The 23224-nt window shown below is 42.7% G+C and overlaps 1 protein-coding gene across 1 annotated transcript in view; it reads left to right on the plus strand.

The window, feature by feature from the left end:
* The window catches only part of TNS1 (tensin 1), a 229240-nt gene that overhangs the window by 98523 nt on the left and 107493 nt on the right, over positions 1-23224 (plus strand). The window contains 8 exon segments of the mRNA XM_074298731.1: positions 1702-1743; positions 2687-2737; positions 12238-12287; positions 15249-15420; positions 17514-17564; positions 18540-18662; positions 19214-19278; positions 20220-20303. Of these exon segments, the coding sequence (XP_074154832.1) occupies positions 15253-15420; positions 17514-17564; positions 18540-18662; positions 19214-19278; positions 20220-20303 (491 nt within the window). The 5' untranslated portion in view covers positions 1702-1743; positions 2687-2737; positions 12238-12287; positions 15249-15252.

A 23224-nucleotide genomic window follows, 5' to 3' on the forward strand; every position in this document is an offset into this window, starting at 1 on the left:
AGAGAGAGAGAGAGAGAGAGAGAGAGAGAGAGAGAGAGAGAGAGAGAGAGAGAGAGAGAGAGAGAGAGAGAGAGAGAGAGAAAATTAAATTGCAATGCCAGACAGTGCTAAGTAACAGAATGAGAGCAGTACTTACTCTAAATGGCAGCAGGAGAAGCTTCCTACATTAAGGGAGATCTAAGTGCAGGCGGGAGCTGTCGGGATTCTGAAAAGTGACTAGAAATTAGATACGTGGTAAAGAGAAGTGTTTGGAGGAAACTGAAACATTAAGAAGACTGGAAAACATAACTGAAGACTTCTCTCTGTTTTTACTCCCAGAGGGGGAGTTATTGTGTAGCTGTTTAGGGTTGAGACAGTGTTGCTTAGTGGAAAGAGTATTTCTCCTGGAACATGTCCCTGAGGACCGGAGCTCTATTCTCTGTGCTGTCTAACTGCCCTCCTTTGTAAAGAGGAGTCACACTAGGAGCATCTCCAGCTTCTCTTCATGTGAGTTGAGAGACCAGGAATTGGAAATTTGCTTTACTAGAATAGAATAAGCCAGAGATATGATAGAAATCTCTTTCTTTAGACTCCCTTAAAACAGGAAGGAACTCTGTCCATCTAGTCTAGAATTAGGGGAAGAATCATTTAATCAAAGGATCACAAATTTAGAACTGAAGGGGAGTTTAGAGATCATTTTATTCATCCTTCTCATTTTAAAGATGAGGTAATGGAGGTCCACCATAGCAGAAGGAACCTGCCCAATATTAGCCAAGTTCTAAGGGGTAGGGAACTGGAAATGGTTGAACTGAAGTCCTTTAATTTTATATACAATGCTTTTTCTACCACACCCTGACAAACAATAAAGTATTTATGGAGGCCAAACAAATGTTTTCAGCATTATTCTAAATCACAGAAGGAAATTACAGAAATGTTTAAGACATGATCCCTGCCCTCACTGAGTCCACAGTTAAAGTCTTTGTGATCTCTCTGGGTCTTGGTTTCCCCATCTGTGAAGTGGGAAGATTTTGAGTCGTTAAGCTCATCCAATCAGTGGCTCTTGGGCCAGGGTAGAGTGGAAGAAATGAGTTCCATCAGTTGTGTTGTGCTGCTGATCAGCTCTTTTTGCTGAACAAAAGGAAATGGACCTCCACCCTGCAGCTGGAGGGAGCATGGCATGAGGAAGACATGACCAATGTGGCAGCCTAATCTGGCTGGAGCTGCGGACATTGGGAGACAAGGTTGGAGAGTGGACTAGCTAGATTCTAAAGGACCTTGAGCTCTTAGCACAATGCTTGGCACAATGTGGACACTTAATAAATGTTTACAATTTGACTGGACACTTAATAAATGTTTATAATTTGACTGACTAGAATGAGGTGGGGGGGAGACCTTTTTTTTTTTTCCCCAAGGACCATTTGGATTTTTATAACATCATTTACAGGTCATAAAAAATTGTCAATTTATAGAACTCAAGTAGTGGGAGTTTGTTATACCTAGTTTTCAGCTCATCATTGCAGGTGGTTGATCATGCAAATGAGAGCTGGGGTTTCTCTATCCCTGGGTTTGTGGGATGACCTCCAGAGTTTGGATGATGATGATGATGATGATGATGATGATGATGATGATGATGATGTATTCAGTCTGAAATGATTTCTGGTGAAAGAGTACATGGGAAGAATGTTTGCTCATGCCATTCTTTTTTTCTGTCCCTGTCCACAGCCCATTAAGACTGAGAGTGTACCGAAGAATGTAGTAGACACGGTGAGTGATGGTGGAGCTGGCTGGGAGGGCCTGGGGAGGGAATTCTGGGTAACAAAAATATACTAGGCAAAACCATGTGTCTGAATATGTGTTGAATTCAGTATATCTTTAGAGCATCTTGCCAGGGTTCCTTCTTGGGGACTTGGAGGAAGGTAGCCATAAGGTGGGTGATATTTGGAGTTGGGCATCTGACTCTTCCAAGTCAAGTCAGAAATATGTAGCAGGAGAGAGAACCATGCTAAAAGGTTGGGCGGGAGAAGGGAGATGAACTCCTGTGGGGAGCATCATGCTGAAAGCAAGTGGTTAATCAGGCTTTCTTTATGAAATATGCAGAGGGTGAGAAAGCCAGTAGGTCTTTTCAAAACATTTTATACTTAGCAATGAGACATCTCCTCATTGCTGCACCAAAAAAGGAAGGAAAGAAATTGGCTGATGCTGCAGCAAGAAGGATTGTGGGTGGTACAGGAGACTGTTCTCGTTGTTAAAAGGCTATGGACCATGACTGAAATTGGTGCCAGAAAGCATCTTTCCTGAGAAGACCCAGGAGGGTCTCCCATTAGTCTGGTCTGGAGAGAGAAGCAGGCAGCTAGGTAGCTAGAGTACTGGGGATGGAGTCAGGAAGACCTGAGTTTGAGTTCTGCTTTAAGCACTTAGTAGTGATATGATCCTAGATAAGCCACATAGCCCTCAGAGCCTCAGTTTCCTCATCTGTAAAAGGGAATAGCAATAGCAGCTCATTCACAGATTAGTTGAGAAGATAACCCATGTAAGTAGCTTTGCAAATCTTAAAGGGCTGGATAAATTTTAGCACTAGGTAAATGTTAGCTAAAAACCTTGCCAGATTTCTGAAGGGTATCAGTTGGACCTCTGATCATCACAGGCCAGCAAACAAAGTTTGATTTCATTTCTTCTCTCTGACTTCCTTTTCTCTTTTCTTCCACAGGGGGAAGGAGCCTTCCGAGGTGGAAACACACCCAAGAGCCTCGAGCAAGAAGTAAGTTTTTAGCATGGTCTTGAAACACAAGAGCAATGTTGGCCATGGTTGAAGGCAAGATCCAATAGTGGATGGAATATTAGAATAGAGAAAGTGAGGAGGCAGAAGCAGCTCTGAAACCCAGATTTTTTTGCAGTTAATTTAAAAAAGGGCTTATTCTTTCCCTATTTAGAAAATAAGGATTATAGGATATGTCCTTCTAGCTCAAAAATCCTAGGATTCTCTGATTACAAACTGTACTGTTTGCCTGTGAGGTGAAAGCATGGACACTTTAGCTTGTCTTCTGGTCTTGCCTCTAGTCAATTAAAGAAAAAGGAGTCCTGGAATCCAGAGTCCACCTTGCAAATCTTACTCGTTGGTTCATCTCACGTCTGCTTATAAACCCAGGTCAGGGGGAACGCAAGGAGTAACATCTAGAAATAATGTGCTCCTCTTCATTTACCCAGGAGACAGGATGAAAGGAAATTGGCCTATATGGTAGTAAAAGGTTCTTGGGTCTAGATAAGTACTTCCTGAGTCTTAGGGATCATGAGATACAGGGATGGGTTGCCAAAGGAAGTGGTGGAAGTCTGTGGGGAAGGTGTCAGAATCTCTGTTTTATGTGATATGGGGAGGGGATGCTATTCCATGGGTCTCTTGGAGGCTTTTAGGTTGTTAAGGTTCTTCTGGTTCTTCATTGGATTCCTTAATGATCATTGGAAACCCTTAAAGGAAAACAGACCCAAAGAATAGTTCTTGCTGAGGGACAGAGACTGCCTTTCCTTCACCCCCTGTCTGGGGGATAGAATCCGAGGGGTGGGCTTTCTCTTGCAGTAATCTCTCTTTATTCTTGTCTCTCCACCCCTCTTCCCTCCCCAGAGGATCAGGGAGTGGTTTTGGCAGTTGGCACAGGGGGAGTCGTTAATGGCACGAGGCTCTATCATCTGACAGCTGCCTGACTTGCGGGGAGGAGGGCTAAGGGCGGGGGTTGGAGGACATAGAGGCAGCTCACGCTTTGCTTCATGCTTTGTTTCTCCCCGTGGGGCTTTAGGGAGGCCCTGGGGACCTGTTCTCAATTCTTGGAAGGAAGAAGCATTAAAAACTGAATTAAGGCTCAGACATGGGGCATCATGCATGCTGCTGAAGTGGGTAAGGGAGACTCTGACTAAGGTAAGGTAACTAGCTTCCCGGAGCTGAGTTCAACCCATTGGGAGTAGTAGCATTGGGAATAGGAGGTGTGATTTTATGGGGTTTCTGGAAGGAGGTTTGGGGGACCAGAACCTCCCCTCTGCTTCTTGAAATAACTCCTCTGTGGATCAATATCATCTGATCCAAACTGTACCCCAACTCCCTAGCCCTCTCAGATCCATTCTCTGGATTTTCCAGTACTAGAAATTGGTTGTTTCCCATCACTTTGGGTCTAACTTGTGCACCTATAAGCTTTTATGTAAGCCACACCTTTTTTGCTAATACTTTGATACTGCTAGCTTTTAGTCATCATTTATATATTACTTTTTTTTGGTTTCTCAACTTAGTCATATTATTTCACTGAATTGGAGCTGCAATGGGAAAAAGCATAGTTAGGTGTTAGGAACAACTTCCTGACATTGAGGGCTTGTAACTTAGTAGAGGAATTGGAAGGAGATTATGTTGTGCTCTTCTTTGGAGATTTTTTTTGGAAATCAGAACTTGGCTGGAGGAAGGTGAGAAAGGGGAGAGGGCATCTTGCCCATAGTCAGGGGAAAGGACAAGATTATCTTTTTAACCAAGAGAATCCATGAAAGAGAAAAGTAAGTGAGCAACAGTCTACTGATTGATAGATGGAGAGTTTGTGAACCTGGAATGAGTGACCTAATAGAGGAATTGGAAACACATTATGTTGTGTTCTTCTTTGGAGATTTTTTTGGAAATCAGAACTTGGCGGGAGGAAGGAGAGAAAGGGGAGAGGGCATCTTGCCCAAACTCAGGGGAAAGGACAAGATAGCCTTTTTAGCCAAGAGAATCCATGAAGGAGAAAAGTAAATGAACAAGTCTATTGATTGATAGATGGAAAGGTCCTTAGAGGTCATCTCTGTTTATTTCTGAGGTCCCTTCCAATATTATAATTATGATCTCTGATCTGTGAACCCCTTCATTTTACAGATGGGAAAACTAAGACCAAAATAAATAAAATTAGAAAGTAAGAAGAAATTAATTAAGAAAATGATAGTAAGTGATGGAATTGGGATTCTAATACATTCTCTGACTGCCAATTGTGCCACTCTTGTGGACTGCATGGCTTTCAAATTATAGCTTATCCTCCTAAGGCTAGTAGAGCTCTTTACAAGTTAACGTGTCCATCCTCCCATCTCTGGGATGCTTCTTGTGGTTTGGGGGGGTTTCTGAGGGTTTTCTCATTCCAACGAAAGGATATTATTTAAGTTTCAACCTTGCCTTCTCAATGAGACCAAGACTGTCAGTTGAGTTGTAATTATATCTCGGAGTGACACCCTCAGAAACTCGGAGGCCAGGGAATCACCTTCCTCCGGTGGAATCACTGTGGAGTGGATTTCACGGATGCTAGGCTGTGTCGCAGTTTGTTTTGGAAAAATCCAAGTTAGAGGAGAGGAAGGAGGTAGGAAAAGGCGTGGCCTGATCAGGGATGATTGTGGGGAGAGGGAGGGGAAGCTACTATCCTACATGCAGTGGAGGCACAGAAATGGGGACTGGGCTGCAGAATTAATTTTAATTAATCCTTAATTTCTTAAACCCTCCTTTTATGAGCTAGTTTAAACACCTCAGATGTCACCTTCTGTACCCTTGTCTTGCTTGGGCCCTCAGAGACCATCTAGTTCCATTTCTGCTTCCCCTACTTTACAGATGGAGAAACTGAGTTTAAATAACTTGAGTAAGGTCTTTGCCATTTGGATAGCCATCAGAGGAAGGATTTTGAACCCAGAGCCTATGTCTCCTGGACCAGTTCTTTGTGCAGGATATTACCTTTCCTTTCTAACTTCTGTTTTCTTCATTTCATGAAGGAACTTGAGCAGGAAATGGGATTCCTGATTTAATTTCCAGATTTGTCATTGGTTTATCCTGTTCCCATTAGTTCTTTTGCTCTCACCACCATGTTGCTTTTGGGAAAGGGAAGGAAAATACTCCAGGATAAGTAATAGTCTTGTTGAGTGGAAAGATTCCTCGATCTATGGTGAAAGAACCAGGCTGAAAATTTTGACTCTTTCCTAACCATGTGATCCTGGCAAGTAATTCCATCTCTCTGGGACTCAGTTTCCTCATCTGTAAGATGACAAGATGATTTCTCAGAAGCTTTCAATCTCTCAGTTCAGGGATACTATGATCATAAGTCTTCAAAAGATTATTCAATGGAAAAAAGTGAGAAGATGTTTTCTAAGTTCAGTGAAGATAGAGTTCAACAGGAATAGACTGGAAATATTGAGGGAAGGATGGAGATAAAATTCTGATTATTGGGAATTTCTTGACAGAGGTGTGGTGTAAGATACAGTAGGTGATTGAGGATGGTGCTGGAGTCTTTTTTCTTGGGGAATTCTTAAGCATAGAAGAAACCTCAATTTATCTGTGTGATTGGGAAAGTCTTTCTGGAGATTTGTTGATGAATGGATGAAGCTAGAACAATCCACTAATAGGGAGGAATCTGTCTTCCATGACTTAGGAGAAGATCCCAAGAGCTGTTGTATCAGAATAGAAAGAGCACGGGATTTTTGCTTAAGTTAAGAGGACCTGGGTTCAAACACTCATTTTGATCCTTACTATATGTGTAATTTTGGGGGCTCTCATAATGTCTGTAGCTTCATTTTCTTCCTCTCTGGGAGGAAGGCTAGAAAGTAGCATGACTCAGTGGATAGATTCATAGTGTGAATCCTGTGTCAAACACTTACAGCATGATTGTAGACAAGTAACTTTGAATGGGTGATTTTATGACCATCAAGACCTTTTCTTGTTCTAAAATCCTATGTTATTGAGAATAAGATCATATCGACAAAATGTTTGTTTCAAAATCCTCAAAGAAAAAGAGAAAATTTGTAAACAGTGGATGGAATGGTATTTACTGATGATTTTGATTATGGAATATATTTGTCATATCCCAGTTCTTCACTGAGGTCCTAATCTGGCTAAGTGGGGGAACAGGTCAGCATTGTCTTCCCCATTTTCCATGTGGGTTAACTGAGGGATTAACCCATCTGTGATCATGAATAATTGCATATGTTTGTAGTTAACTGTGTAAGATGTTAATGGTGTGTGCTTTTCCACAAAAATGCCCCTGTAGAGGAATGTATAGATTCATGTAGACACTCTATTAGCGTCTTCTGCAAATCCTCCTGCCATTTTGTACGTATTTTGGAGTAAACGCTTCTCTTGTGTTTGAGCTCTTGCCTGGGTGATTCAAATGAGATTATCTAGGTAAAATGCCAAGCACAGTCATAGAACATTGCAGGTGCTATGTAAATGTTAGTAATTATTAGTATTTCAGCCTCAAATATCATCGATTTTGTGGTCTAGGTACTAGTCCACATACTAGATATGCTTTGGGAATGATGAATGCTAGAAATTCAATAGGACATTAGTTATTTTGAGGCCTTTTCCAGACTTATCACACATCATTCCCCTTTACCCACTATACGTTCTGGACAAATTGTTCTTGTTGTTCCTTACACACAACATTTCATTTCCTTTCTCTGGGCTTTTGCAAGGGTCTCTTGCCACAGATTCCCTCCCTCCTGACCCTCACCTCCAGTAAACAAGGCTTCATTCAGCTGCCAACCCCTCTCCTGCCGAAATGACCTTATATCTTTCTTTTTATATGATTTGTATCTACTTACATAGAAACATGTTGTTTTCTCCCAATAGAATAGAAACTCCTTGAAAGCAGGGACTGTTATATTTTTGTCCTTCCCCCACCCCTAGCAATAATTCCTAGCACATAGTAGATGTTTAATAAATACTTGTTGATTGATTGACCTCTTAGCCCCCGGCTTCATCCCTCTGACCTTAGTTCTAAACATAAACTCCATCACCATTTCTGGCAACCCCCCCCCAACTTTAATCCAGAATTCCCATATACCAACCTGAGGTTGTAATATTTTGTAGTAATTTTGTCCATGCCCATGTATATGTATGTACCCCAGTATGTATTTGTTTCCCCACAAATGTACACAATATCCATATAGTCCATCTCTTTGCCAACACCCGGCACATGCTGGAAACTGCAGAAAACAGGAAGCTCAAACAGTGAGAGAGCAGCCTAGTGATTCATCAGGGATTACTCTGTCTGTGTGTCTGTCTGTCTTCTCTGAACGACTTGGAACACTTTCCTGAGCTCCTGGATGGCAGCCTCTCTCCTTCCTACCTTCCCTCTGCCTTTCCCTCCCTCTCTTTCCCCATCCCCCCTTCCCTCTTCCCTTCCTTCTCCATTGCAGCCTCCTCAGGGTCCTCAACTATCAAAAGGATTTTGGCTGTACTCTTATCACCCCTGGAGGTCACTTGGCCCCGACTCTGTTTGGGTCAGGTTTTATTTATCTTGCTTGGCTTTTTTTTGGGGTGGGGAGGCTGAGGAATGTGTCCTGTCGTAATGTCCGGAAGAAGGATGGAGAAGCAGGAGCCAGGTCTCCTGCCTAACCCTCACCCTTGCTCCTTCAGTAACCCCCCTCCTCCCCTTCCCATCTCTGTTTCTTTTCCACTTATTACACTGTCTTCTTCTAAAGCACCAGTCCTGGTACCCATTATCTGGGATTCAGTCCACCGGTGTGGCCACAGCTGTAGCCACGGCAACAGCTGTTCAGAGCATCTGCTACCACTCACCCCCAGAAGTGGCTTGGGGTCAGCAACAGATAAAAACCATTTTGCTCCATGGGGCAGGGACAGCCCAGAGGCCTCCTGCCCAGCTTGGGGCATGGGAAGCTTCAGCAGTTCCTAATCAGAGACCACAAAGAAGGAGATGGATGAGGTGCTGGGTTTCTGTGTTCCTCTGAATGAGTGGGAAGGACAGGGGTATGCTGGGGGCTGGGGGTGGTTTTGGAAACTCTTGCTTCGGTTTGGGGTTTGGAAACCTAACTCAAGCTCTCCTTCGCCCCTCCTCCTGGCAGGCTTCATGCAAGTCCCAATCCTCAGGACCAGAGAGGTTGTGTATACAAAAAAACTTTCCATTCTGACAGCTGAGCTTGGCTGTTTCCTCCTCCTCCTCCTCCTCCTACTCCTCTTACTCCTCCTTCTCTCTCTTTTGGGTGCCAACAAGGTCCTGGAGGCAGCTGGGGCAGTAGCCTCTTAGCTTCCCTTCCTCCTTCCTGAGGGCTGAAGTCTCTAGAAGGGAGGGTGTTCTCCTGAGACTGAAGGGAGCATCTCAGGCGAGATGGGGGTGGTCCAAGGAATTAGGAGGGGCTCAGGTATGCTGGCCAAGACCTGGAAAGCTATGGTCAACGTCTTAGATAGCTGGGGTAAGTGCCTTAATCCTTCTGTGCCTCAGTTTCCCCTTCTCCCTTTTAAACATTGGATAATTTCCTTTCTCTATGTTGAATGGTGTGTATGTGGGGGGATTTGGAGGGGGTGCTTTGAAAGTAGGTAGTTTTATATTGGAAATGAGAAAGGAAATGAGAAATGGGAATTTGTCTCTACCAATTTCTACTTAAAGTTTGAGGAGGAGAGAAAGTGTCGAAGCTGGGGTTCCCCCAATAGAGTTCTATCCTTAAATACCCGAGGAACTGGAGGTGGGTGCGCTTCCTTAGGAGTGAGAGTTGCTAGCAGGAGAGGGACAGAGTCCAGAATGGATTAGAAAGCAGAAGCTGAGAGCAGAGGGAAGATGGAAGGGAAGGGACAAGGGCAGCGCCTTGAGTGCGGTTCTAGAGAGAGGAGAGTCCTGGTTAGGCTGAAGGACAGAGGAAATAGGAATGGGGCATCCTGGGAGAAGATTCCAAAACCAGAGTAAGGAACTGAAGGGAATTTATGCTGAGGAGGATCAGAGGACAGTGGGTCACAGGACTGCTAGTTTGGGAAGAATCGAGCTGTCTCCCCATATAAGGCAAGAGGGAGACATGGGACCGTGGGTTTTGAGAGCTACAGGAGAGCTTGGAAATCATCTAACCCAACCCCATTCTACAGATGAATAACTGAGGCCCAGAACTTAACATAGCTAGGTTATCTAAGTTAAATGTACATTTAGGAGCAGGGTAACCCTTCTTGATGACAGACCTGGTATTCTATGCACTGTGTCTCCGCCTAGCTAACCCAGGAATCAGGGATACCTGAGTTCAAATCTGATCCTCAGATGCTCACTAATTTTTTGACCTTGGGGAAACAAGTTAGCCTGCCTCAGTGTTCTCAATTGTAAAATGGGTATAATAATAGCACTTTCCATCTGATATTATTTCTAATAATAATTGGAATTGGAATTGGAAAATCAAGTGAAATATTTGTAAAGAGCTTAGCACTGTGCCTGGCACCTAGTAGGCACTTGATAAATGCGTGTTCCTTTTATAATGGAATCTTCCTTCAACCATGGTTATTTTATGTTGGGCTGGAAAGCTTAATGCCATATGTAGTATTATTAAGGTCTCTCTGAATGAGAATGTCATAGCCTTGGGGCAGTAGCACTGAGGGGATAAGAACTTACAGCCCCTCATTTCTTGTTTTCCTACATGTTAGCTTGGTGTAGAGTAAGGGTCAGGGTTTGAGCCCTGATGCTTATGTTGTATGCAAGTCATTTCTCTCGCTTCAGTTTACTTATCTGTAAAGTGGGGCTAATGCTATCAGCACTACCTCTCTTACAGTGAATCTTGCTACCTAGAAATGAGTTATTATAATTATGTTTTAATTATTTATTGCATATTATTATTATGCTTTTTACTTATATTTGGAGAATGGTTGGCATCTTAAAACCTTAAGGTTATGATCTTGTTCAGGAAATCTTTGGCTTTAGGTAGATTTGAACTCGGAACTATGAATAGCTACCGCTCTTCCATTAAATTCTAGAGAAAAATCTCCATGACTCTTTCTTCCTCACCCACCATATATGCAAATTCAGTGTTCTTTAGGACTCTTAGCCATGGTGTTCTTCCTTACATCGAACCAACTTTACCAGTAATTTTGATAAGAGGCAGAGATAATATATTTATCAAATTTACATTTGACTCAAGACTGGGAGGGAAACACTGACAGGATCCAAAGAAAACTTGAAAGGTTATACAAATTGCATTTACCTTAGTATCAGATAAAAGTCAGTAGGGGATATAAGTGCTTTACAAATGTTATTTAAGTTGAACTCAGGAAGGAAAGTATTGTTATTTATTTAATTACTTATTTTTGCTGAGGCAATTAGGGTTAAGTGACTTGCCCAGGGTCACCCAGCCAAGTAGTGTTTAGTGTCTGATGCCAAATTTGAACTCAGGTCCTCCTGACTTAAGGGCTGGTATTCTATCCACTTTGCCATCTAGCTGTCCAGTATTGTTATTTTATTATTCCCATATAATTGAGGGAACTTGGTCAGACAGAAGTTCAATGATTTGTAGCTGAAGCTAGGTTCCCTATCCACTGAAGCAAGTTTCTTAAACTATGGTCATGATATGGGATCATATAACTGACTGTGGGGGTTGTGAAATTATGATTTATTACCAGTAAATATTTGATTTATATACCTGTTTTCTCTATCTATTTGATTTATATACCCTGGGTCATGCAAAAATTTCTTGGGAGAAAAGGGTTGCAAATAGAAAAAGTTTTAAAAGCCCAGCAATATATTATCCATCTTTCTCATGTTAAATGTAAAGTCTTATACATTGATTTAAAAAAATCATCTTCACAAATGCAGAATGGGAGGAAGAAACATGGTTTAGATAGAACTTTGAAAAAGATTTGGGGGTTTTAGTGGACTATAAGCTTAATTTGAGTTAATATGGGTGAGATAGAAGCCACAAAAGGGGACCTTTGGTGAGGAGATGATCCTGCCTTGTGCTTTGCCTTGGTTAGGCTACATCTGAAATATTGTATTTAGATTTGGATACCGTAGTTTAGAAAAGACTTTGGTAAGTTGGAGTATATTGGGAACAATTCAAAGGGCCTTTATTTATGTCATATAATTATTGATTATAGGATGACTGCCACATGGAAGAGGGATTTGATCCAGCACTGGAAGGGACCTTAAATACCATTTAGTCCACTTTCTACTTTACAGATACAGGACACTGAATCATATGGATATGGATACTAAAAGCCTGAGGTAGAATTTGAACCAAGGACCCATAATTTCAGAGCCAGTGTCCTTTCCTTCTGTCTAACCTTTTAATCTAACTGTCTCAATTTATAGATGGGGAAACTGAGCCACAGGAATGCAACTATAACTACTAAGTATCAACAGAGCCAATATTTGTACCTCGGTCTTCTTCCTGCATCATAGCTTTGGGCACGGTGTATTTCTGGGCCATCTGAAGGCTGGACCATCTTCCAACATCAGCCCTTGGTCTTAATTTGTGGTCATCTGGATAACTTTATCTTGCTTTTCTTTTTTTGTTCTCTAGGGCTCCATTAAAATCACCAAGAGCCCCCCTATCCAGCCCCAGACTGTCAGGTATGTTGATCCTAGGGACAACTGGGAAACAGATTTGTGGGAGGATTGTTGAGGCTGGGGGCACTCACTTCTTGATTCAATCTCATGCTACACAAGATGGGTAAACCAGAGGTGTGACCAAGGATGAAATGATCTAAACTGCCTGAAAATGATCAATGAAAGGGATTTAATTGAAAAGGGACCCCCTGTCATCCAGGTTTATCTGCTGCCTGGATGGGGATCCACCTTGGGAGGCTACCTATAACTTCTATTCCTTTGGGAACTTTAATCATAGGAGAGAAGCTCAGGTGGCTGGGCAGAGGGATGGCTAAATCCCTAGTCTTCACAAAGAGTCCAGTTTTTTCCGTTAGGTTCATTAAACTTATTCTTCCTCTTCTACTTCCATATATCTTGGCTATCAGTTTTTCTGTCAGTGGCTCCTATCGCTTTTTGATGGCTGAAATATCATAAGAAACCTTGGGATTCACTGCTAGATTTCTTAAGGCCTTGCCTTATTGATAGGTCAGCAGTAGGTCTCAGGCCAAGCCCTATTTGGTCTTCTTTAGGCCCTGATTGCCTCAGAGTAAATGTAAATAGTAATTGTTTTCTATTTTGGCCAGAAACTCTGAGGATCTTACCCTCCCAGACTGACATTTTTTTTGACTAGGTAAAAGACGCCATTTTTAGCCTCATTTCTTTTTTTTTTTTCTCAATAGTTAAGCAACATTTATTTTTTTCTCAATAGTATTTTATTTTTCCAATACATGTAAAGATAGTTTTCAATATTAATTTTTTTGATTTTGATTTCCAATTTTTTTCTCTTCTCCCTTAGCTCCTATCACCCTAAGACAACAAGCAATCTGATATAGGTTACACATGCACAATCATTTGAAATATATATCCATATTTTTCATGTTGTGAAATAAAAATCAGAACAAAATGGCGGACTGTCCCAAAGGAAGGCAGTAGCCATGGGATGTCCCATAAGTAGTTTTTATAGGGAAAATTTAACCTCAAGGATATGACTGGAATTTTTGACTGGACATGGCAAAGTAAGACTGCTGGAGACCCCTATAGAGGGTGGATCTCAGGGGTTTGACATAACTTGGATTTCAGACCTCCTCAAAGGATGGGACCATGGAGATAAACTGATCTGTATGAAAGGGAGATGAAAAGAGCAGCTACCTCATATAGTTGCTGTGAGGTTCAAATAAGAAAATATATGTAAAGCACTTTGTAAGCCTTAAATGAATATATAACTGTTTATTATTGTTGTTATTATTATTATTTGAGAGAGTCATGAGTTTGGTGACATTTTGCCTCAGTCTTCAGGGAGGGCTTGTGAAAAGGCCAAGAACAGATGAAAGCTGAAGAATACTCAAGTTGGCTTCTTTTTCTCACACTCTTTGGCACCCTATTATTACCCAACAGGGAAAGATTTTCCTCCCTAAGTCCCAACTTCTACTTGGAGAGCTATGTTCAGCTGGACATGGGCTGAGGCTTTTAGAGGCATAGAATGTCAACTCTATGTGGTCAGGGACTGTTTGTTTCTTTATCTTTGTATTCTTGGTATCTAGACCATTACTTGGCATACAGTAGATGCTTGATAAATAGTTGATTGATTGGTTGGTTGATTCTCCCACCAGTAGCACATCTTCAGGTCCTGTGACCACAAATCTTGAAAATCCTTTTATTCTTCCACTTTCTAGATGAGTGCTCACCTTTCTCATGCTGAGAGTAGGGAGCATGAGTATGTATTGTTTTGTGACATTTCTGTAGCTGGAGAAATTAGAACCCTGGGTGAATGGGACTCAGGTTGGAATCTGGGGATAAAAAGGGGTGGAGCTTGGAGTTACACCCAGGAGCTCCCTTCCTCCTATTTGCACTCTCTCTAATGGACTCTGCCAGCCCCTTCTCAAGAACAAAGGGGAGGAGCCTCATGGTACAGAATATGACCTCCCAGCTTCACTGCCCCTAACACTGGGCACTGCCATTGGTGGTTGAGGGCTAAACCTCCCAGACCAGCTATTCTCTTATCTAAGAGTACAGAGGTGCAGTGGCTGCCTGCCATGTGAGAGGCCCCTTTCCTCCCTCCTGCTTCCAATGGGCTCAGACTTTCATTCTTAGTGTCCTTAGGAATAAGGCATCTGGCTGCCAAGAAGCAGCCCCGGTGAGGTGGGGGGGGCAGGGGCATGCAGGAACAATGAGTTGGAGGCTGCCGAGAGGAGAGGAGGAATGTAAGCTGTGGTCTGGCTCACCTGGGGCCCGTGAGGGGTGTCCCTCATCCCTCCCTGAAAAGGACTCTCCTCCACAGCAGGCAGTGTGGGTGGGTACCTGGGGGGAAGAGGCTACAGGAAGCTAATTTTCCAGAGGTGCCTTGAGCTTGCTCTGCCCCTCTCCAACACTGACCTTTTTGGGGTCCTTTTTTCTTGCTTCCCCAAGCTCCCCCAGCAAGGAGGGCCGCTCTCAGTGTCCTGAGAGAAAAAGTACTCTATACTTGGTTAAAATTCTAACCCTGCTGCTGACCTCAGGAACTCCCGGACGGGGGGGGAGAGTCCAGGCCCAAGGAGCTGGTGATAAGCTTCAAACTTACCTGTTGTGTGCATATCTGTTCAGATCTTGCCTTTCTTCTTGTGTCCCTCAGTCTCTTTTTCTGTGTCCCCTCTAGACCTTCTACCTCTCCTGTTCCAACCCATGCCTCTTTCTCCCAGCCCCTCTAATTTCTCTCCCATCCCAGGTCCCTTCTGCCTTTGATCCTCTCCCTACAATATTTTCCCTCCCCCAAGCTTGGCTCTGTCACATAATGTTAGTCAAGCTTGGAAAAACTCTAAGTAGGGCCCTGTCTTGGCAAGTCCATGTGAGTCTCTAGTGCTCTTGAGTTGTTTGCCTGAGGTGGGGAGGAGATGCTTAAGGTAGCTCAAAGGTGTTCGGGTGTCTCAGACTTTGACCATTGCCTCCCCTCTCTCTCCCTTGTCTTCTCAGGAACATGAGCATCAGCCAGAACATGGAGGACAGCTGTGAACTGGACTTGGTGTATGTGACGGAGAGGATCATTTCCGTCTCTTTCCCCAGCACCGCCGATGAAGAGAACTTCCGAAATAACATCCGGGAGGTGGCCCAAATGCTCAAGTCCAAACATGGGGGCAACTACTTGGTGAGGGGAAGGCGAGCTCGTCTACACCTTTATCTGTCCACTGGACTCTCCCTGCTTTTTCTTTTGGTCATCTCTGCCCTTCTTCCTTTCTGTCTTATAGCTATTATTTCACCTTTGAAGTCAGTAACTTCTGAGACTGCCATCAGTCACCTTGTTAACTCCCCAAGGTTCAGAATCAGTTATTATGAACCAGTTTAGAATATGGGGACAAGAATGGCGATGTATCCTTGTATAGCAAGGATGTATCAGGATGGATGTATCCTTGAGGAAGTATGGCTGAGGAGAAATTTGAGCGATGAACTTTAGAATCTGGAGACGTAGATTTGAGTCCCAGCTCTGGCATTTGTTAGCTGTGGGTCGGGGGCAAGCTTCAGTTACTTCATCTGTAGCATCGGGATAAAAACACTTGTTCTACTGAGCTCACAGGGTTGTTGTGAGAAAAGCACGTTGTACATCTTAACACATTACATAAATATAAATGGCTTCCATGACATTTTTTCTTTGTGACTCCAGAGAGAAGGAGGAGGACCAGTATTTGTAAAATTTCAGAAAAGGTAGATTTTGGCTCAGGTTAATGAAGTACTGACTAACAATCAGAGCTACCTCAGAATGAAATGGGTTACCTTGTAAAATGGGGAGCTCCCTATCATCAGAAATATGGAAGTAAAAGCTGGATGGCTAGACTTCTTGTCATTAAAAGATGATGAGGAAGGAATTCTAGCCACAAGTAGGAGGTTCAACTATGTGAGGGACTTTCCAGCTGGCAGAGCCCATGGTTCTGCTTGGTCCCTGGTCCTTCTATTTGTCTGCCTGCCTTTCTTACTATCTGCCTATAATATCGCCAATCTTGTATCTTCTCTTTCCCATTCCTTGGCAGAAAGAACACTGGCTCTGGAGGTAGAAAGCCCAGGTTCAAACACCACTTCTAGCACATCATTTGGGAAAATCATTTTACTTTGTGCTTTGCATAATTGAACATGTATAACTTACATCAGATTGCTTACTATTTCAGGGAGGGAAGAAGGGAGAAAGGGTGGGATATAATTTGGAACTCTTTATTTTAAAAAATGAATGTTAAAATTGTTTTTACGTGTGATTAGGAAAAATTAAATATTGCTTTAAAAATTAAAAGAAAGGAAAGTCATTTAACCTCAGAGTACCTCAGTTTCTTCAAATATAGAAAAAGAGGATTGAACTAGGGGGTCTGTGAGGTCCCTCTCATTTCTAAATCTGTGATCCTGAAATCCTTTTTTTTTTTTTTTTAATCAAAGCAGAGATCATGGTGGGCTATTTCTAGACTCCTTGGGATTATCTCATCTGACACTGAGGTATCCTAGTTGGAGTTGAAGTCAGGAAAATTCAAATTTGAATCCTGCCTCAGACACTAGTCAGCTGTGTGACTTTAGGCACTTAATCACTGTGTGCCTCAGTTTCCTTAGTTGAAAATGGAGAGAACAAAAGCACCCATTTCATGTGTCATAAGACTCAAATGAGATCATATATATTCAGCACTTTCTAAGGCTTAAAGTGCTATATACCATTATTGTTATTATAGTTGTTAACACCAGTGACTTTTTTTTAAAAATTAAACCTTTTTATTTACAAAACATATGCATGGGTAATTTTTCAGCACTGACCCTTGCAAAACCTTCTGTTCCAAAATTTCCCCTCCTCCCTACTCCCTCCCCTAGCTGGCAGGTAGTCCAATACATGTTAGATAGGTGAAATACATATTAAATCCAATATATGTATACATATTTATAGTTATCTTGCTGCACAAGAAAAATCAGATCAAGAAGAAAAAAAAAACCCTGAGAAAGAAAACAGAAATGCAAGCAAAGAACAGAGACAGAGAGAGTCAAAGAGAGGGAGAGACAGAGAGGTTGAGAGACGTAGTGTAATGGGTCCCAGCAGTTACACATTTCTGGGCCCCAGGCCTGTGTCTCTCTTCCCTAGCAGGGTCAGCGAAGGGCTGCTCTCATGGCCTAGAAGAGGCGTCACTGCAGGCAAGCAGAATGGGGCCGACAAATGAATTGGGGCTTTCTTCCAGTTCTCTTTCCCTCCTCAACCTCTGTTCCTCCCTCTTCTTGCAGCTTTTCAACCTGTCTGAGAGGAGACATGACATCACGAAGCTCCACTCCAAGGTAAGCCCGTGGTGCTGGGGGCTGAGCCCACTGGTTAGGCTCATCTCTGCTCATCTCTTCAACCCTTTGCACCCACTTTATTCTTGTCTCCTTTGAGGCGAGGAAGGCAGGAATGGGGAGGATCCAAGTCAGGAAGAAGGGAACAGAGGTTGGGCGGAGGGCGCCTTTTGCCCCTCCATTCAGATGGGAATTGAGCCGAATTAGGGCACCTCGATAACTGGGGGAAAGGGACAAGACTCAGGCATCCAAGATCCCAGTGGCACCAATAAACACCTTAGTGCAAGACAGAAGGAGTCTAGATGTTCCTTCTCCCAGTTGTTTTTAGGGCCTCATTGTGAGGTCCCAGAGCTTACACTCAAAGAGCCTTTTGCTGAAGAGGGTTCAGGAAGTTGTAAGAGTTGTTCCTGGAATAGGGACTGGCTTGGGCTTCCTGCCCCCTTGTGACCATTCCTCTCCAACTAACTAGTTTTTGGAAGGGCTTCTCTTGCCCTTCAGCCCAGGACAACGATCCGTGATCCTGACTCACCTGTCCTGGCTCCAGGAGATTGGCACAGACTGTTCCTTGTTTTTCCCAGGAAGCTGCTAATGGTGTGGTTGAGTGCCAGCTCTTGGCTTTCCTTCTCTCCCTACCTTCCTTTCCCTTCCTTTCCCTCCCTCTCTCCCTCCCTTTCTTTCTTCCTTCTTCCCTTCCTTCCTTCCCTACTTCCTTCCCTCCCTCTCCTCTTTTTTCTTTCTTCCTTCCTTCCTTTCCTCCCTCTCTTCCCTTTTTTCTTTCTTTCTTCCTTTCTCCCTTCCTTCCTCATAGTATAATAGAAAGTCTGTGTAGCAGATATCTATATCTATATAGTGATTTCCTACATTAATGCATACTGATGGCTGAATGATTTTGATGAAGCATAGAGTGAGCTGCTCCCATCACTCCTGACTTTCCCTCCCAGTCCCGTTGTCTGATTGTTCTTGCGTTCTGCATCATAGGTGCTGGACTTTGGCTGGCCTGACTTACACACTCCTGCCCTGGAGAAGATCTGCAATGTCTGCAAGGCCATGGACACGTGGCTCAATGCCAACCCCCACAATGTCGTGGTCCTACACAACAAGGTAGGAGCCCCTGGGCTTGCATATCTCCCTCCGTGCCCGTGTGTGTCTGCATTGGAGAACTTTTGCCTTTTGGTCTGTGGGCTCCTGCATCATGGTAGTTGAATTGAGCATGGGTGCAGGGTACATCTCTGTGTCTGGGAGCCTTGTGTTTCTGTATTTCCATCTGCCTGTGTCTGTGTGTCTGAGCCTGTATGTACATTTTCCTCTCTGGTATTGTGTATACCACTCGTGACTCTGGGCTGTTCTTCCAGGTAGGAAGGGAATGCCAGGCTGGCATCTAATATATCTGAGTGGGTGGCTCAGAAATAGTGGTGGATCAATTGCCTGTTATTATTTAAGGTCTGAAGATTTTAACCCCTTTCCTGTTGCATCTCCTTCTCTCTTTTCTGCCCATCCAAGCTCCCGGCCATAAAGACCCCATATTCTTTTTCTCAGGGGTCCTGAACTTATCAAGTTGTATTGGCAAAGCAAATGTAGAAATTCCTGACTGAGTTAAACTGAAGCATTTCCAGCCTTGAAAATGAATATCTTTGTGATTTGGACTCTTTCAGGGAAACCGAGGCAGGACTGGAGTTGTCATCGCTGCTTACATGCACTACAGCAATATTTCTGCCAGGTGAGAGGGACTCCAAGCTATTTATGAGAGATCCCTGAGACCTATCAATGACGATATAGAATAAGGAGATATAAGAGAGGGGCAGGGGAAGGCAGATTTGGACATGTGGAGTCTGAGAGTCATTTAGTTTTGGATTGTGAGTATCTTTTAGAGGTCTTTGAGCCCTGAGGAGCACAGGTGAGGAGGGGGAGGCTCCTGTGGAAGCAGCGATGAGGTTGGAAGGGAGGAAGTGACCAAGGTAGTGATTAAGGATCTTCAATCCAAAGAAGAGAGCTGTGGTGGAAAGGCCTTTGGAAGGTGATCCTAATTCCTAGCCTCTATAAATCTAGAGTTCATAAGCAGCCTTCCTTCTGGAAAGTTGTGGTGGTGATGGTGAAAAGTAACCTACAAAGAGAATTTAAGGTCCAGTGGTCCCTCCAGAGATAGGAGGGGCAATGCCCTATGTGTCCCCTCTTTTTCTACTGGCAGTAAATAAGTAGATAAGTACAAGTGTTTTTTGTCACTTCCATTCCTGGAAACAGAGGGATGGACATAATGATCTCTGAATAACCTGCCTGCCCTCGGATTCTGATTTCATTATTCTTAATAGACTTGAGCAAACCCTGGCTTCTGAAACAGCTTTGTGCTTCCTGAGACACTTTCAAGATCGCTCAGTAAGGCCAGAGACTCTTTTCCCCTAAAGATCCCTTTGCATGGAGGGACTCCATCTTTTGCCTGACATAGGGGACATTCTTACCTGTGAGCAGGACAGGATGCACCCCCTGAGAGCCTGCTAGTCTGAGAAAATCAGTGTAGGACAATGGTATTAGATGGATTAGGAAATAGCCTATTTTCTCATCCGTAAAATGAAAGGCTGAGATACTTGGATGATCCCTAAGGCCTCTCTAGCCCTCGAATTCTCCCTCTTCAATCTCCTCTTATTTCTTGTTTTCTCCCCACAGTGCAGACCAGGCCCTGGATCGATTTGCCATGAAGAGATTCTATGAGGATAAAGTGGTTCCTGTGGGGCAACCATCCCAGAAGAGGTTGGTTTTAAGCTCACATGGGTTTGCATGAGTACCTATGGGCTCACTACCCATGAGGTGGGGCAGAGGGGACTGCTGTGTATGTGGGTGTGTATCATGTGCCAGTCCCCCATGTCTGGCCTTTGGTCTCTGATGGTCTTTGTCATATGATAATAATGGCTGATCTCCATCTGATGCCATGGTAACCCATCCATAACATCTTGAGCTAAGCATTTCTGTTCATAGTTGCCTGTAAATCCCCCTCCTCCTTCCCAGGAGTCCACCCTGTGTTTTCTGGGGGGCAATTCCTTTAGATCGGGGTCAGCAAACTATGACCCACAGGCCTAGATCACAGAACCACAGATTTAGTACTTTGGAGACCCTTTAGTTCACTCCCATCATTTTACAAATTATTATTCATTTAAGGAGCAGAGCAAAAATTCAAAAGTGGGTTCTCTAAGATTAAAACCATTCCCATGGTCTCCTGTTTCCTGACTGGATGGTACAGTGACTAGAATATTGGATCTGGAGTCAAGAAGAGATGAGTTCAAATCTTGCCATAGGCACTTAACAATTCTGTCTGCCTCAGTTTCCTCATCTGTAAAATGGAGATGATAATTGCATCTATCTCCCCGTATTGTTGTGAAGACCAAATGAGATATTTTTAAATACTTTGCAAACCTTAAAGCATGATATAAATACTAGCCATAGAATTATCTCTTATCTCAGTGGCAACAAACTCAATAGAAATTAATTCTGCTGGCCTCATATTGACTTAGAAAACCTCAAATTAACATTCTAAATAATGTATTTTTATGTATTTTGTTTAACATTTCCCAATCTTGTATTTAATCTGGTTTTAATGCATTTGTGAGTTTGGTAACTTCCTTGGGACCCAGTGGCACCTTGATGTTATTGACTTAGCTCTGACTAGCTGGAGAGATCAGAACTTTGACCTAGGCTTCTAAAATTCAGAAAATAATGACAAAACCTCAGAACAACTGAGAGTAGTAGGAGTGTCTGGGAGCTTCTTTCTCCCTTTAGTCATATCCCTGATGAATTCTGTCTTGGTTTTGTATCCTTTCCCTCCAAAAGCAGCTTTATAGTATCCTAAAGTTCTCTTCCTCCTCTTAGTTTCTGTCCATACTCTAGGAAAGCTTTTTCTTCCCCCCAGAGACATTTTGTCTTAGACCCTTTGTCATGGACACAAAAAATTATTAGGTGTTTTTGGTGCTCAGTTCTTTGTAATAATATGTTGTTTCCTCTTCATGAGTCTTTTTATTCCTTTTTGAATGACCTCATGTGTTAATTCTTGTGAAGACTGTGTATTAATAAAAACCAGTGATACTTGAAGCTTGCTTAGCATTTTATAATTTTTTGGATATTTAAAAAATATCTCCTTCATTTCCAAATAGTTACTTTTCTACTCTACTACCCACAGGCTGTATCTTGTAACAAATAATATTTAGGAAGAAAAAAAAGTAGGACATTGAAACCCAGCCCAAAAGCTGAGTCTGAGAGGCTCTGTAATACTCTATCCCCATATTCACAGAGTCAGTCAGTAAGCATTTATTAAGTCCCTACTATGTGCTAGGCACTGTGCTAATCATGAAAGATAACAAGAAAGGCACAAACAGCTTTTACTATCTGGGAGCTCAATCTAATAGGGAAGAAAGCATGCAAATAACTCTGCATGAACAAGCTATCTACAGGGTAAATTGCAGAGAATCAATAGAGGGAAGATGCTATCCTCTGAGAGAGAATTATAATATAATTTAATTCATGTATAATTATAATTTGTAATATTATGATATTGTATAGTGTTATAAAATTATAATTTAGAAAGCATCTCATTTGATCCTCCAACAGTCCCATGAGGGAGATAGGAGGCTTGGAGAAGGCATGTGACTTGCCCAACTACTAAGCAGCAACAGAACTGAGATTCAAACTCAGATTTCCAGATTCCCTGGTACAGGATTATCTCCTACACCACACTACATCATTGATCCTCAAGATGGAGAGAAGGCATATTAATATCCATGTGGACAGATTTTAGTGATGGGAGTGAGCTAATCCTGCTAAGAAGAAGGTCAAACTTGGGAGGGGAAAGACTAATCTTTGATATAAGAGTTCTAGTTCAGGAAGAAATGCAATTGACCTTGGTCCAACTTTCAGAGGTGATGGGGATGCATAGACTGGGAATATTCTATATCCTTCATGTGTAAAGGGGTAAACTGAGGGTGAGCCTAGAGAAAAAAGACAGAGTCCATATTGTGGAGGTCAGAAAGACTTGGGAGAACCTAGGAGCCATCCAGATATAATCTTCTAGGTTAGGGGGCTCACTGTGTAATAATGCTCTAATGAACTGAGGCAGAATATAAGATCAGCTGCCTTTTGTGAGAATAATTAACATCTGATAACAGTGTGACTAAAAGCTAAAGACAAAATAGAATAGGATAGGATGAGTTGGGATGGGACAGGATATAATAGAATGGAATGGAATAGGACAGGATGGGATAGAATGGAATGGAATAGGACAGGATGGGATAGAATGGAATGGAATAGGACAGGATAGGATAGAAAGGAATGGGACAAAAGTGCATTTTTCTAACATTTTAAGGATTTCACATGCATTATTTCATTTAAGCCTTGTAACAAACCTGTAAGATGGATACTATAAGAAATCAGACTTGGAGTTCCTATTTGGCAGATGAGGAAACTGAGATGAACTTGACTTGCTTATAGCTTCAGAGTTAGTGAGTGGTGGAAGTGTAATTTCAGCCAAAGTCTTCTTGACTTAATTCCAGAACTCTACTCACTATGCCATGTTGTGGTCTAGAGAACAATGCTTGTGTACAACCTCCAATATGTTTTTGAGTTCCACTGGTCTCATTATAGACTTGACTTCTCTAGCAAGTTCATTGGAGTGACCTCAAAGTACT

This window comes from Sminthopsis crassicaudata, chromosome 3 (assembly GCF_048593235.1).
Source record: "Sminthopsis crassicaudata isolate SCR6 chromosome 3, ASM4859323v1, whole genome shotgun sequence".
Lineage (NCBI taxonomy): Eukaryota > Metazoa > Chordata > Mammalia > Dasyuromorphia > Dasyuridae > Sminthopsis > Sminthopsis crassicaudata.